The sequence below is a fragment of the Panthera tigris genome, chromosome D3, assembly GCF_018350195.1.
Source record: "Panthera tigris isolate Pti1 chromosome D3, P.tigris_Pti1_mat1.1, whole genome shotgun sequence".
NCBI lineage: Eukaryota > Metazoa > Chordata > Mammalia > Carnivora > Felidae > Panthera > Panthera tigris.
The window spans coordinates 17,873,993-17,890,308 of NC_056671.1; the positions used below are offsets into that span (position 1 = coordinate 17,873,993).

General features: G+C 47.6%; 1 protein-coding gene across 3 annotated transcripts in view; it reads left to right on the forward strand.

Annotated features, from left to right (window-relative positions):
- USP30 (ubiquitin specific peptidase 30) overlaps positions 1 to 16,285 on the forward strand; it is a 28,656-nt gene extending 12,371 nt beyond the window's left edge. For 2 of the 3 annotated variants that reach the window (XM_042961611.1, XM_042961612.1), the window contains exons 5-13: positions 1,685 to 1,783; positions 2,588 to 2,633; positions 3,607 to 3,701; positions 9,416 to 9,475; positions 9,959 to 10,045; positions 10,652 to 10,732; positions 10,828 to 11,047; positions 13,196 to 13,316; positions 13,866 to 16,285. In XM_042961611.1, coding sequence (XP_042817545.1) covers positions 1,685 to 1,783; positions 2,588 to 2,633; positions 3,607 to 3,701; positions 9,416 to 9,475; positions 9,959 to 10,045; positions 10,652 to 10,732; positions 10,828 to 11,047; positions 13,196 to 13,316; positions 13,866 to 14,130 — 1,074 coding nt within the window. In that variant the 3' untranslated portion in view covers positions 14,131 to 16,285. The remainder of the gene's footprint in view (positions 1 to 1,684; positions 1,784 to 2,587; positions 2,634 to 3,606; positions 3,702 to 9,415; positions 9,476 to 9,958; positions 10,046 to 10,651; positions 10,733 to 10,827; positions 11,048 to 13,195; positions 13,317 to 13,865) is intronic. The other variant, XM_042961610.1, reaches the window with a different exon arrangement.
- The last annotated feature ends 31 nt before the right edge of the window (positions 16,286 to 16,316 follow it).

The window sequence follows — 16,316 nt, forward strand, 5'->3', positions numbered from 1 at the left end:
CTCCATCACGCCCATTCATAGCCTAGGAGGGGCTTCATTTATACGTGCAACAAATATTTTTTTTTTTTTTAAGTTTACATCCAAGTTAGTTAGCATGTAGCGCAATGATGATTTCAGGCGTAGAATCCAGTGGTTCGTCCCCTGCAACAAATACCTATCGAATGCCTGCCTCAGGCAGGGCTTGTGCGGGGCCTGGGGTTGTAGCGGCAAACATGGCTTGCAGGTTTCTGTGGACAGTAAAGAGGTCATTTCAAAATGTGCTAACCACAAGATAAGCGTGCCGATGTGACAGTGACCGTGCGAGTGTCAGGGGCCTGGCGCTGGCGGGGAGAGAAGAGCAGTGGGGGGACTCCTTCAGGTAGAGAAGACTCTTCTGGAGACCCGAGATTTTTGCTGGGACCTGAAGTCTGAAACGAAGTGAGTCCTGTGAAGAGCCTGGGTGCGGGGCGAAAGCCTCGAGGCTGCGGTGTTTGGGAAGGACAGGGAGGTCGGTGTGGCTGGGGCCGGCCGCAGCAGAGCCGCGGAGGGGAGGGCGCTCGGACGGTGGCAGGGGGCGGGTTGCGCAGGGCCCCTGGTGCCCTGGGCCGGAGGGGGGTTTCTACTCGGTGTGCAGTGGGGGAACCACTGGAGGCTTTATAGGCACCCGCCGTGACCTGATTTATGTGTGAACGGCACGTGCTGTACCCAAGGGACCGGAGCCGGGCAGAGGGAGCAGAGAGGGAAGTGGAGAGGCCAGAACAGGTGTTAGGCCGGGGATGGCCTGCCTCAGAGGCAGGGGAGGCAGAGAGGGTTGGGGCAGGGGAGACAGAGTCCTCTGGGATTCGGGCTGTGTCTCGGGTAGAGGACCCGCTGCACCGGCTTGGGGGGGGAGGGGGCTGAGTCGGGGAGAGTCCCCGCGGGAGGGTCTCCTTGCGCAGGTGCCTTTCCGGCAGAAACGTGAAGGATGAGAAGGGGCCCTGTGTGAAGATGTGGGCCGGCCGCTCAGGCCAGAGTGCAAAGGACAGGCCTGAGATGGGAAACAAGGAAGGAAATTGTGAGCCGGGCTATAGCGTGGACGGGCCTTGAGGACATTGTGCTGAGTGTAGCAAGCCGGTCACAGAAGGACAAATACTGTGTGATTCCTTCTGTGAGTTTCTGAGAGGCCAGATTTTGCGAGACCGAGAGTGGAATGGTGGGTGTCCAGGCCCAGGGAGGAAGGGGCTGGGAGTTGATATTTGACTGGAACAGAGTTTCAGTTGGGGAAGCTGGGACGGTTCGGAGAATGGGCCGTGGTGACGGTGACACGACGTGTGGACGTACCTAACCCTATGGAACTGTACGCTTCAAAATGGTTAAAGCCGTAACGTTTATGTGATGTGTTTGTTTTACCACCACCACAACAAAAGTAGGCGGGGCGGAGGTCAGGGCCATGTTGACAAAGCTGAGACAGGCTGGGAGGTGGCAGGTGTGAAGGCAGCCCTGTACCCCAAGCTTGCTTTCCTCCTCTCTCCCCTTGAGCCCCTTAGTCGAAGGGCCTTTACGGGGAAGGTGTCGGGGAGGTAGCTGTCGATGGGCTGAACCTTGAGAAGGTGGGGGGCAGATTCTGCCCCAGTGGCTGCAGGTGTGCCTGGTGGTCCACGCAGGGCGGTTCTGATGCGACCCCAGCCTCCTCGGGCCTCTCTGAGGCAGCTTTGCCCCGTGACAGGATGCCCACGAGTTATTCCACGTCATTACCTCGTCCTTGGAAGATGAGCGGGACCGGCAGCCCCGGGTCACACATTTGTTTGATGTGCACTCCCTGGAGGTAAGTCATTGATCCTCTCAATACGCGTATGTGGTTCGTGCATATTTAATAGGTATAGGGAGCACAAGTGTAATCTTTGCACCACTTTCAACTCCACAGTAAGTCTCGGGGCGCCCGGGTGACTCAGTCGGTTAAGCATCCGGCTCTTGGTGTCGGCTAAGGTCGTGATCTCACGGTTGTGGGACCGAGCCCCGCGTCGGGCACTGTGCTGGGCTTGGGCCCTGTTTGGGATGCTCTTTCTCCCTCTGCCCCTCCCTCCGTGCGTGCACATGCGCACACTCCGTCTCTGTCAAAAAAAAAGTCTCAATAAAAATTACTAGTGGGAGTGGGGCTGGGGGATTGTCTTAAGCTGTAAACTTTGCAATTGGTGACTTTGGTTAGGGTTCCAAGCCTCTTTAAAATGATTCATTACTACGATTTGTATTGGCTTTGAGAAGAAAAGGTATTTCTTCCCCCTTGCCCCCCCCCATCTAATCTAGGGAACAAGGAGCCATAGGAATGCTAAATGAATCCTCATTTCCCTAGAACACTATAGATATTAGGGAGTTGGTAAAAGTTAACTAGCAAAGGGATGGGAGGGAATATTCCAGAGAGAGGAAACGTGTTTTGATTGCATTTGATGATTGGGTACAGTCACCAACCAGAGAGGATCACCAGGGCTGCTTTTAGGAACTCTTGTTAAAAGTCGGGTTTAAGTGGGGCCATGAGCAGAGAAGCTTGTAAGCTTTAGGAGCAGCGTGAGGGTGGTAGAAGGGATTGCGGCTGGGTTTTCAGTCTGTTTTCATTCTTCTTTTTTCCCTACAGCAGCAGCCAGAGATAACTCCTAAACAAATAACCTGCCGTACGAGAGGTAATCATTCCCCTTGAACTGTAACACAGAAGATGGGTACTTTTGAGATGTGACAACGATTTGTTGTTGAAGACAAATTGTGTTTTTTTTTCTGGTGACATCCAATCCAGCTCGAACTGTGCGTACTTGCAGAGGAGCTTGTGTTTTGGAAACAGCTTTCCATTGTTCGTTCGGACCATCTTGAATCGTTCCCCTCACACCAGGGCCTTGCTTGGTTTCCCGCTCCGAACAAAAGTAACGGACCTATTTCCACCTCAGACAAGGGTTTTCTTTCTACCTTCTTGCCTTGATCTCACTCGAGGAACTTAATAAAGCTGAAACTGTCATGTCCTCGGCAAATGATCACAGTCCTCCTTAGAAGGAATTGTTTTCTTAAGACCTAAACTTAAGAGGGGGGAAAATAAGACAAACTGATTCCTTTGTGCGTCAGTAAGTAATAATAACGATTAGCTTTTGAGCCCAAGACTGGGTGCCAGTGGCTGCAGCATCTTAACGAGGCTCACAGAGATGAGGTGACACAGCTGGGACCCAGCCCAGGGTTGCCTGAGTCTAGGGTGCGAGTTTTCTGACTAGCACACCACGCTCTTTATTCCTCTAACTCCCATCCTATCAAAAAAAGTGCCGGTTTTTCAGAACTTGCTTATCTTTGGACGTCACAAACATTTTAAAGTGAATGTGAAAATCCATTATTCAACACAAATTCCTTTTTTAAATGTGGCTGTACCCGTTATACGGAAACCACATTTAAGGACCTGTATCAATTCTCCTGTGAAAGGGAACGGGTTTTTTTGTTTTTGTTTTTTTTTTTTTTTTTTTGATGGAAGTCAGTAAGGAAAGCTATTTCAGTTTACCTTCCAGGAACATTTTTTTTCTAAAGAGGAGAGTTCCTACCACGTACTGAAAAGGAGGGTGAATTTTGAGGTTGGTACCAAGGGGCTGGAGGTGGCATATCCAGACGCGTTCTGTGTTCCAGGGTCACCTCACCCCACGTCCAATCACTGGAAATCCCAGCATCCCTTCCATGGAAGACTTACGAGCAACATGGTCTGCAAACACTGTGAGCACCAGGTAACTACAATAGCAGAACTTGGTATTTTCTATGGTTTTCTTTCAAGTTAAGATTCGTGAAGCATCTGGAGAATGACTGACATTGGTATATGGCGCTTGTGATCGCCTGGGCTCTGCGCACAGAGTGGACTGACCGCCTCCCTTTAGTCAGTGTCAAGCTGTCCTTTGACCCTCAGGGGCATTTTCTGCACTGATGGCAGACCCATTGTGGATTGGCAGGAATTCGAGTCTCAAGGCTGGGTCCCTACGGATGGTAGGCACGATAGAGTCTCTCGCTTGGGGTTTTTTTTGTCTTTGTTTTTTTGCTTTGATGTTTTAAAATAACTTTTTATTTGGAAAATTTCTGACATCAATACAAAAATGGAGAATTGCGTAATTAGCACCTTGATCCATTTTAGGATATTTTCAACCCCCGCCAAAAACGCCCGTACCCATTAGCGGTTTCTCTCCATCTCCCCCACACTTGTAGCCCCTGGCGACCACTGACCTACTTCTGTCTCTATAGATTTGCCTCTTCTGGACATTTCATACACACGGAATCGTACCATATGTGGTCCTTTGTGACTAGCTTCTTTCACTCAGCATCATGTTTTTCTTTTATTCTCTTAATATGGTGAGTTGCAGTGATTGATTTTTCTAATGTTAAACCAGCCTTGTGTTTCCAGAATTAACCCCGCTTTATTGTGATGTATTCTTTTACATATATTACCGGGTTTGGTTTGCTAATATTATCTAAAGGAGATTAGTGTCTGTGTTCGTGAGGAATATTGGTCTTACGGTTTCTTGTAATGTCTTTTGTCAGGTTTTGTTATGAGGATTATACTATACTCATAAAATAAGCTGGGAAGTGTTCCTTCCTCCTGTTTCCTGAAGGACTTTGGTTAAGCTTGGTATTGTTTCTTCTTTAATTATTTGCTAGAATTATCTGTTTTTCTTTCTTTCTTTCTTTCTTTCTTTCTTTCTTTCTTTCTTTCTTTCTTTACTGTCTTTTGTTTAATTTTACTTGTTTTAATTTACATCCAAATTAGTTAGCATATAGTGCAACAATGATTTCAGGAGTAGATTCCTTAATGCCCTTTACCTGTTTAGCCCATCCGCCCCCCCCCCTCCCTCCAGTAACCCTGTTTGTTCTCCATATTTATGATTCTCTTCTGTTTTGTCCCCCTCCCTGTTTTTATATTATTTTTGTTTCCCTTCCCTTATGTTCATCTCTTTTGTCTCTTAAAGTCCTCCTATGAGTGAAGTCATATGATTTTTGTCTTTCTCTGACTGACTAATTTCACTTAGCATAATACCCTCCAGTTCCATCCACCTAGTTGCAAATGGCAAGATTTCATTCTTTTGATTGCCGAGGAATACTCCATTGTGTATATATACCACATCTTCTTTATGCATTCATCCCTCGATGGACATTTGGGCTCTTTCCATACTTTGGCTATTGTTGATAGCGCTGCTATAAACATGGGGGTGCATGTGTCCCTTCGAAACAGCACACCTGTATCCCTTGGGTAAATACCTAGTAGTGCAATTGCTGGGTCATAGGGTAGGTCTGTTTTTAGTGTTTTGAGGAACCTCCATACTGTTTTCCAGAGTGGCTGCACCAGCTTGCATTCCCATGTTTTTCTTTCTTTCTTTAGTTTTATTTTCATAGAATTTCTTGTGAGGCTTTGCTATTAGGTGTATACATATGGGCTGTTATGATGAGTTGACTCTTACTTTCCTGATAAAATGTCCTTCTATGTCTTTGGTAAGCCTCCTTGTTTTAATAGTCTATTGCGTCCCATTAGTTTCTAACTAGTGTTTCTATAGGATATCTCTTTTTGTTCTCTAATTTATCTATCTATCTATCTATCTATCTATCTATCTATCTATCCTCTTATTTAAGTTTAGTTATTTTTGACAGAGAGAGACAGAGCATGAGTGGGGGAGGGGTGGAGAGAGGGAGACACAGAATCTGAAGCAGGCTCCAGGCTCTGAGCTGTCAGCACAGAGCCCGATGTGGGGCTCAAACTCACGGACCTCGAGATCATGACCTGAGCCGAAGTTGGACACTCAACCGACTGAGCCACCCAGGCGCCCCTCTATTCTCTTATTATTGAGCTAATTTTTGCCTTTGTATTTGAAGTGTAGCTTTTGTAGACAGCATATAATTGGGTTCAGTTTGACAATTTGCCTTTTGATTAGTGTGCTTAGTCCATTTATGTTTAAACGTAAGTATGTGGTTGGACTTAAGTCTGTTAGTTTACCGTTTGTTTACTGTTTGTCTCATAGAATTTTTTTGTTCCTCTGTGCTTCCTTTCCTGCCTTCCTTTGGGTTAATTGAATACTTCTGAGTATTCCATTGTAATTCCTCCATTGGCTTTTTAGCTCTACTTTTTTACGTGGGGAGGGTGTGTGTGTGTGTGTGTGTGTGTGTGTGTGTGTGTGATTACATCATGCAATTTTCATGTATCCTGGTCTATTCAGAGTTAATATACTCCCTGTAAAATACAGGAAACTTACAAAAGTAGAGTTCTATTACCCCCTTTTCTGTAGTATTTTTGTCATATATATTACGTCTACAAATTATAAACTCCACGATAATGTCATAATTTTTGCTTTAAGCACTTTATGTGTTTAAAAGACGTTTTTGAAGAAATGTTTTCTATTTACCATTCTCAGTGTTCTTTGGTCCTTTCTGTAGATGCAAGTCCATTGGATGTTTTTCCCCTTCAGCCTAAAAAGATTCCTTTAACATTTCTTAGGTTATTGGCAACAAGTTTATTTAGTTTTCATTTACATGAAAAGGCTTCCATTTTGCCTTTTTTTTTTTCCTTTTTGAGAATAGTTTTGTTAGATACAGATTTGGGGTTGCTGTTGTTGTGGTTTGGTTTGAGTTGATTTGTTTGCTTTTTTGACTGAACTAATTCGGCACGTCTGTTTCCAGCCATGGTGTCTCATTAGGACATGGATGACCACAAAGTCATCTCAGTCTGTGGAAGGGAAGACCAGCTGGGCAGGGCACGAAGGATTGCTTCGCATCCGCTTACGGTGCAGGAAAACCCTTGTGTCCAGATACCTCCCACAGTTGACTTGCTGTTTTACAATGCCAGGAAAAGGAAGGGAAAAGGGGAAGGTCTAGGTGAAGAGTTGTAGGGGAAGAAAGGCCTTCAAGGAGGCGTTACTGTGGCGTCTCTCTGTGCCTTGCTGATGAGCTCCGAAGAGCGCATTACTGGGGTGCCTGGGTGGCTCAGTAGGTTGAGCGTCCAATTTCAGCTCAGGTCATGATCTCACAGCTCATGGGTTCCAGCCCCGCATCAGGCTCACTGCTGTCAGCGTGGAGCCTGCTTCGGATCTTCTGTCCCTTTCTCTCTCTGCCCCTCTCCTGCACTCTCTCTCAAAAATAAATACACATTAAAAAAGAAAAAAAAAAACCGCATTACTTCTTGAGCAACTAACAGGGACAGAAGGAACCTCACGGCTTTACCTTGGGCTCTCCCGCTGTAGCTGGTGAATTTCCAGTAATTGTTCTAGATAACAGAGTCCTCCTTCTCTCTCCTTGCTCCCCACTCTTCCTGCCCGCCCCTTCTGATCCCGCCACGGCCACCTGTGGTGTTTGAAGCGTACACTTGAGCATCAGGCAAAGAACAACTGAGTAAGCCACTGAAGCAGAAAGATAGGCCCGGAAGTGGATTCATGGGAGTGACATCATCCCTTGGGGGGCGGAGCCGAGCCATCGTAGGCTGCTATTTGAGCTCCCACCCGTCTTCCCCACCGAATGCCCTCCACCCTGCCAGTCAGAGCCCCCTGAGGACATGAGCCGTGCCCCAGCCTCACAGACTGGCAGAGCCAGGGCCCAATCTCTTAGCGCGAATTCCACCCTCCATTCTCTCTCCTGCCGCCCCCTACCTCCAAACTGGAAGGGGCGGCCCCCACGCATGCCTTGTTTCCTTGCAGTTCACCACTTTGAAGGCATTGTTCTGTGGTCTTCTGGTCTCCAGTTTTTCTAATGCACAGTCGGCATGATTCATACCGTTCTCCTGTAGGTACAGTGTCATTTTTTTTCTCTGCCTGCTTACAAGGTTTTCTCTTTATTTTTGAGTTTCAGCAGTTTGTCCATGCTGTGCCCAGGTGTGGTTTTCTTTGTATTTGCTTGGAATTTGCTGAATTTCATGTATCTGTACATGTCTTTCACCAAACTTGTACATATTTTTTGCCATTAATTTCCCCCCAAATTTTATTCCTCTTTCTCTGCTTGTTGGTTCACTTGGTACTGTTCCACAGCTCACTGAGGCTTGGTTCGCTTTTCTTCAGCCTCTCTCCTCCATGTCCTTTAGATTGGATAATTTCTGTTTACTTGTCTTCAAGTTCACAGACTCCTCGCCGTCGCCATTTGTGTGCTTGTCCAGCAGAGTTTTCATTTTGGTTACTGTGCTCTTGGTTGTATAATTTCTTTTTAGTTCTTCATAGTTGCTGGATATCTACCGAGACTGCCCGTTTGTCCTCCACCAGGACTAAATAACTCTCTCCTTTGTGTCCTTGAGCATGTTTGTCATAGTTCTCGCTAAGGTCCTTGTGCTCATTTCAGTATCCAGGTCAATCCGTAGGGTCCTTCACCATGGCTCACATTTTCTTCTTTCTTCGTAGTGTATGTCTAGTCATTTCTTATTGCATATTAATTAACGTCGTAGTAGAGACTTTGGATTCTGTTACGTTTCTCTAAAAAATGAATTCTCTTCTGGCGTACAGTTAACTTGGCTGAGCTCAAAGCCCAACTGTCTTCCCCACATCGGGCAGCAAAATCTCTGCTGAGTGTTTTCAGCTTCTAGCTTCTGCTTTTTGCCAGGCCCCTGGAGTTTGCCCGCATGTCTGGTGTGGGTGTGCACACGGGCGTGTGCCTGCCTTGGAATTGGGCAGGGTTTATACATTGATCTGGGGGTTCCTCCTCTCTGTGGCTGTCCTCTTTCTGGGATTTCCTCCAGCCTCTTTACCAGCCCTGAACTCAGTCCTCTGATACCTCCATCCTGTAAGACTGCTGCTTTTTTCCACTCAACACTGAACTGCGAGACTGGGGAGCACCCCCGGGCAACAAGTCACACAGTGGAAATCTCCCCACGGAGTTCCTGTTTTCCCAAGCGTTGACGGTAGCTCTCCAGTTGCCGTGTTTTGTTTTGGTCCAGAATTTATATGCGTTATCTCAGGACAGCTAGTCTAGCCAAGCTACTCTGTCATCACCAAAAGCAGGAACTCTTACCCTATTTTATCATCTGGTTTTTTGTTTTTGTTTTTGTTTTTTTTGCAACTAATACCATAACAGGCACATCTTTCTGATTACGCATACGATTCTTCTATACTGTTTTTAATGTGGACATGATGTAATTTATTTAATCATTCCCTAGAAACTTCAGTTATTCACATTGTGCCGATTTAAATGATGCCGTGATGAACATCCTTGTAGTTTTGTCCAGGGTTATTTCCTGAGGATAAAATCCCTACATTGCTGGGTCAGGCATGTTCTGTAGTTACCTCACAAGCTGTGCTTCGGTATTACTGTGCCCGTTACGTTGACAAGGTTGTTTGTCCTAGAATTTGCTTCTGGGTAAGTACACTGTGTTCCATTATGGAAATGTTGGGCATCTAAATATTAAACTGTTGCATAGGCATGTGTCTTCCCATCTGTAAAGCTTTGACTTGAACCTGCATCCTTTCTGGATTTTCTGCACTGTTTGTTTCAGAGTCCCGTTCGATTCGATACCTTCGATAGCCTTTCACTGAGTATTCCAGCTGCCACATGGGTACGTATTGAGCGATGGTTTATTTGGGGTCTATCTTGGAGACATTTAAGTCTGAAAGGGCTTTGAGGCATTTTGTGTAGCTGAGGTGCTGTGCATTACTCAGACGCTTGGTTGGCTGAACCTGTCTTAGTTGTCGTGTGTGGTACCATGGCCCGATGTGGGGGGAGAAGAAAGTGGATGGTTTTTCTCTGGCTGCAGGAATTTTGGCTTTTTTGAGTGTACATACATGTGTTACTCTCAAATGCAAAGATATCTAAAACAGTGTAGAAGTCCTTAAGTTTCTACAATGTTATGTAATAGCTCGTAGGAGCAGGCCTAGGGTGCCTTGAGCTCCACTTTGCTCAGGGAATGTCCAGTAGTATCTGTGAAGCTTTATTGGCCATAAAGCAAATAAAGCTCTGGGATCACACTGCCATCTGTTAAGAGTTTCAGTATAGCTCTCTTTTAAGTTGTAATCGTGAATTTTGTTTTCTGGTGCTTCAGGGGCATCCACTGACCCTGGACCACTGCCTTCACCACTTTATCTCATCAGAATCAGTGCGGGACGTCGTATGTGACAACTGTACGCAGGTATGCCCCTAAGCCCCAGTGTCACCCCCTAGGCCTGTGTGTCCTGATAGAGCGCCTCTCACAGCGAGCTCTTCTGACTATGCCCGGATGGTCGTTTTAGCCACAGTCACGTAACTTGGCTGGGAAATCAGTAGCCCATGGACCAAACCTCTTTTCTGGATGAGTTTTACTTCATCCACAGAATGTTTACAGGAAGACTCTGCTGTGCTTTGAGACAGGACGTATGCCGCCCCCCCCCCCCCCCGCAGCCCCCTTGTCTTACGCCCTGCTGTACTGACGCTTACCTGCCCTGCCCGACTCCCATAAGCATTTGTGTTTCATCCTCTGAAGAAGAGGAACCGTGTGGAGCAGAATTTTTGAAGACACAGAACAGGCGACGTGCCCACATCAGAGTTCTAGCGTTGCTGCCTCACTTCTCTTGCCCCTCTGTCACTGTCACTTGACGACTAAAACTGACAACAGGTCACAATTAACTGGGGGGCTGAGCTCCTTCAGCAGGTCAAAGTCGGGTGCCAGCTGAATCCAGGCGGAATACCGGTCGGCCCTGCGGTTTGCCGCAGATGTTGCGTTACAAGAAATTCTGCGGAGAGGTTTCTTTCATTTCAGATTGAAGCCAAAGGGACGTTGGATGGGGAGAAGGTGGAACACCAGAGGACCACCTTTGTCAAGCAGCTGAAACTAGGGAAGGTGAGCCCACGCCACACACCTTGTCGGCCTAGCTCTCAGGGACCCGCCGTGTCCCGCCCCCGACAGCCTGCTGCCTCGGTTTCTCTCGCCCGCAGCTCCCTCAGTGTCTGTGCATCCACCTGCAGCGGCTGAGCTGGTCCAGCCACGGCACGCCCCTGAAGCGCCATGAGCACGTGCAGTTCAATGAGTTCCTGATGATGGACATCTACAAGTACCACCTCCTAGGGCACAGACCCGGGCAGCACAGCCCTAAGCCCGGCGAGAGCGCGGGGCCCTCACTCGACCTGCAGGACGGGCCGGCCGCCCCCAGATCAGGTGCGTGCCCCAGGAGCCGACGCACGGGACGTGCGGCTCAGAGAAAAGGGATTTGGTGTCACCGCCTTCTGGGACCCTTATGCTGCGAGGGAGCTTGTCCGGTGGTGGCTTAAATACCTGAGAACGGCAGCACTGGGAGTGTGAGGGGGAAGATCCCTTTAAAAGAGGTCAAACGTCCATAGTAATGAGATGTATGGTTTTAAAAACGATAAATCATAGTTGAAAAAATTTGGGAAGACAACCTTAACATCGCCTTCTGGTCTTTTGACTGAATGCTCGTTGGCTCTGAGCAGTCCAGTGAATTTCTTCCCGCAGTATGGTCATCTCGTTTATACGGGTGACACGGGGAGGGAGGGTCCTGGCTAATGATCACTGACTTCTTCGTTACTGAATTCCTTATTGATCTAGTTCCACTGCTGTCCTCACCAGAGATGAATAATGGAGTCAGGTCCCAGTACCGCAGGTAGCTCTTGGGACCCTCAGCCCCGCTGAGGGGAAAATCGGAGGCCCCAGGAGGCGAAATGACTGGTCGGAGGGCAAGCGCTAGTCCATTGGGAGAGAACCAGAGGTAGTGATGGGCAGGTTTTTAAATTTGTTTTACTTTGAGAGAGACAGAATGCATGTGGGGGAGGGGCAGGGAGAGAGACAGAGAATCCTGAGTGGGCCCCACATCCTCAGCACAGAGCTCACGCGGGCTTGAACTCATGAAACTATGAATCATGACCCGGGTGGAAATCAAGAGCTGGGAACTTAACCGACTGAGCTACGCAGCTGCCCCAGTGTTGGGCAGTTTTTAAAAGCTATCTTATCTAACACATTGAGCTCTTTAGAATTAAATAGATGAGGAAAACCCATAGACTCTAAGGGCTCTGAGCCCACACTCAGCCCCCACATTTGCTCCCAGTCAAGCCAGAGGGCTGTCTTCCCCGCACCCCAGATGCTCCTGACTCAGCGTCCTTTACTGCTTTTATTCTTTCTTGCATCCATAGTTGTGTGGCCTGGCAGGACATCATTCACAGGAAGACTGTATTTTGCCTTTCCTCAGTTGATCAATAGATGAACGTCAGAAGCAGCTGTAGTGGGAAGAGGGCTCAGTCTTAGCCGCTGTTTGAAAAATTTTTTTCTTAATGTTTATTTTTGAGAGAGACAGAGCTTGAGCAGGGGGAGAGGCAGAGAGAGAGGGAGACACAGAATCCGAAGCAGGCTCCAGGCTCTGAGCTGTCAGCACCGAGCCCGATGTGGGGCTCAAACCCACAAGCCACAAGATCATGACCTGAGCCGAAGTCGAATGCCCAACCGACTGAGCCACCCAGGCGCCCCTTAGCTTCTGTTTTAAATCAAGGGCTGCCTCACTCTGGGTTCTTCCTTTCCTGGGGGGAGCAGGGGGCGGGGTGCAGGTCTGCTAGTCGTCACAGCATGCTGGCTATGGCCACCATATGACCCACAGTGACTGACTTGGTACTTACAGGCCCCCAAAAATGACCCATGAAAGGAAAAAAGACATCAGCATCTCCTTCATTATTTTACCTGCATCCATAAACATTTATTAACGCTGTTACACGTTGGTATTCTTTAGAAGCTGGCAACTAAAGAAGAGAGAATGTTTAGATCGGTGGTTCTCACCAGGGAATTTTGTCCCCCAGGAGACTTTGGGCAGTAGCTAGTAGCGTTTTTGGTTGCCACAAATGGGAGACCGGTGTTACTGGCATCTGGTGGATAGAGGCCAGGGGTGCCAAGAAACATCCTGCCACACGCAGGATAGCCCCCGCCACAACCAAGAATTATCCGGCCCACGTGTCGGTAGTGTCCAGGTTGAGAAAGCTTGACTTTGTCGAAATGTCAGTAAATTAGCTACAGCTTAACTCTGGCGCGTCTTTAGCAAACAGGGATCAGGGATAGGAGGCTTTAAGGTTCACAGAGCTCTCAAAGTGAACAGCAGACCAGGAGCTAGACACACGTTTTCTACTTGGGATTAAACAGTCAAGGACAAAAAGGACATTTTATCAATCAACATCACACAAAATGAAATACTTGGTTTTCTTTCTTTGTAGCATTGCTGGGGAGTTAAGCTCAAGGTAATCGAAGCCATGTTTTGTTTACCCACAGCTACTGCGACTTGTAATTGCCTTGGGCCTTTTTCTCTTGCAGTTTTGAATCAGCCAGGGGGTCCGAAAACACAAATTTTTATGAATGGCGCCTGCTCCCCATCTTTATTGCCTACCCTGCCAGCCCCAATGCCCTTCCCCCTCCCAGTTGTTCCTGACTACAGGTGAGCCACTCTTCAGGGGCACATTCTTCATCCGTTGTCGCTGCTGTTTCTCTTGGTTTCCAAAATTAGCTTAGCACAGAAATGAATGCCAATGTGGATGGACATTTTTCTTTCATCTTAAGGTGTGATTTCACTATTACGCATTCCTGTTTTCGTCCAAAACGGAAATCACTTTAAAAATAAGAATTCTAAAAGTACGTAGAATTTAAATATATGTCTTCTGTGTATACACGTGTGAATGTATGTAGAGTATGAAGAAGGAGATTTCAAATTTCTCAGGATACCACGTAGAGATCAGCAGTTAAATCCCTAAAGCCTTCTGCTCTAAAGTTGTACGTGTGCTTACACACAGGGTACATACACTCACGGAATGGGCATCTTCCCATGCCAGTAAGTATCAGTCCCTATTGTCGTGGCTGTGTAGTAATCACTCGTACGGATGTACCATCGAATCAGTCCCCTGTCACTGAACATCTAGGATTCTTTTTGTTTTTGCCCGGAACCCTTTTTCCTGTCGGTAAACCACTGGCATCCGTTCCTCCCATTCAGTTCCTCCACGTACCTCTTCCGGCTGATGGCGGTTGTCGTCCACCATGGAGACATGCACTCAGGACACTTCGTGACTTACCGACGGTCCCCACCTTCGGCCAAGAACCCTCTCTCCACCAGCAACCAGTGGCTGTGGATCTCCGATGACACCGTCCGCAAGGCGAGCCTGCAGGAGGTGCTGTCCTCCAGCGCTTACCTGCTGTTTTACGAGCGCGTCCTTTCCAAGATGCAGCACCAGGGCCGGGAGTACAGGTCGGAGGAGTGACCACCCCGGCTCCGGAGCTAGAGCCGTGGCACTGTCCACACGGGCCGGGAACAAGGCAAAATCAGACTGTGTGTGTGCACGCAAGAGGCCCCACTAGAGTCCTCAGCCTTCTGGTGTGTTCTAAGAGCAGGCTCCGTGCAGGAGCCAGTGGCCCCAGTTCAAACCGGATCAGGCTCCCTGAATGGTGCGCACCGGACGGTGTCCTTGTGCTGGGACAGCATTCGTTCTGTCTAGAACGTCTTTTTACTCACCTGCTAATTAAAAGAAATCCAACTCTGGAAGCCACCTTTTTTATATTCGGCCACATTAGGTGTTCTCAGAGGGGAGGTAGCTTTGTCTAATCCTCCGATTGGTTTCAGCCCCGATCTTTTATTTTTAATAAGCAGGCCCATGAAAATCGTTCACGAGAATTGGTGAAATTGTTAAAGGCAACAATTTAGAAGAAAAAGTGCCTTTCCCTTTCGGTCGCTTTTGTAGCACGTCCATTTGGGAAAATATACGTTGTCCAAGAGTCCTATAAAGAACTTTTGGAAAGCTCTGTTCCTTCCAACTTTCTCAACGGATAGCAACAGGACAGTTACGAGACACCTCAAGAACACCCACCTCCTCTTTCTGTGGGTCTTTTTTAATCTTTGGATTCTTTATATGTAGTAAAAGCGCACCTGCCAGATCTGCCCCCAGGGGAAATTCTTTCACTGCTCTGTTAGTAGTGAACTCCCGGGTCGCTCTTAACTCTCTGCTTACCGTGCCAGAGACAGGATGACGGTACGTCCTAAAACTGCGCGAATAGCCGGGACGGGGCTGCCTCCGTGCTGGCATCTGCGCCTCCTCTGCTCTGGACAAAGCTCCGCTCCGGACGGTGGTTCCTAACTCCGTGGCTCATGCAGAGCTCCTGAGGTTTACAGGTGGAGCTGGGGGCTGTGTAAAAGGACAGTCCTAGCCTTGGTTTGAGAGCTGGGTTCAGAAGGAAGGGCACCGACCGTGGGGCCGCAGTCTTTCTTTCTGAGCCTCCGTTTCCTCATTTGTAAAGTGAACAGTTAAGACTCAGTGAGCATCAAAACCCCAGCCTTTCCCACAAAAAAAAGAGAAAGTTTTCAATTTTTAAAAACGTATCATTACAGTTGATCATCTAGTATTGTCATTTCATTACAGGTCCGTACTCTAAATTTATTGGTTTCTAGTAGCCTGATACAAAGACTGTATTGAGCACTCTCTTCCCTCTTTGGATAAGTCTCATGAATGCCTCTCAGGACCACAGGAAGTTTGAGGACACACAGTAGTATCTATGTTTTAGCTAGTTTTATTTAAACAAAAAAAAAGATACCAAACTCAAATGGACTCCTCAGAGTTAAGATTTGGAATCAGAGCTGTCTAAAAGGTCCCCCGAGGTAAGGCTGAGGACCATGCTCCTTCTGGTGGGGGCAGGCTGGCAGACACTTCTAGACGATGCCTGGGTGTTGGCTAAAAGCGGAAGTGGCCCAGGTGATCACCATCCCGCCTGGCCCGGCACTCACCCCCGAGGACTCCAGACTCACTACCGATTGAAAATACTGTGAAGGTTCTCCAGGCCACGGGCATCAGGGAGAGAGGAACAGTTCGAAGCATCTGAGGCCTTCACTGCTGACGCCCCTTCCTGATTCCGTGGCAGGCCCTGGCTTTGACACTGAACCCAGTCCACCTATTTTGCCTGGGTCTGGTGGAACAAACCCCCAGTTATGTGACCTGACGCGGCGTTGCAAAGTCGCAGCTTTCAGTCACTGCTCTCCTGCCACCGCTTACTCTTTGAAGCCTGCCACTAAAGAGACTCGCTGGGCACAAAAGGGGATGATCCTCTGAACGTTTAGCTGTCAGCAGATCTTTGGTCAGAGGCCAGGGTGGGAGCCAAGGTTGTAAATGTGAATGATAATCTGTGCAGTCTCTTAACCTGACTTAAAGCTGACTTCCTCATTTCGTAAATTATTAGGCATTGAGTAGCAGCCACATCATCTTATTTCTGGCTTTAAGTTATTTACAGAGTGGCTTCTCTTGGCAAAAAACCGAAGTTAAACTAGTAGTTTATGCCATAATAACTGCTGATTTATGTATTTGCTAAAGGTACCTTTTGTATCTGCTGTGTATTATAGTAATAAAAGAATCTTTTTGTTAGGAAAAAAAATCAACTGGTATTCTTTCATACTTGACCAATT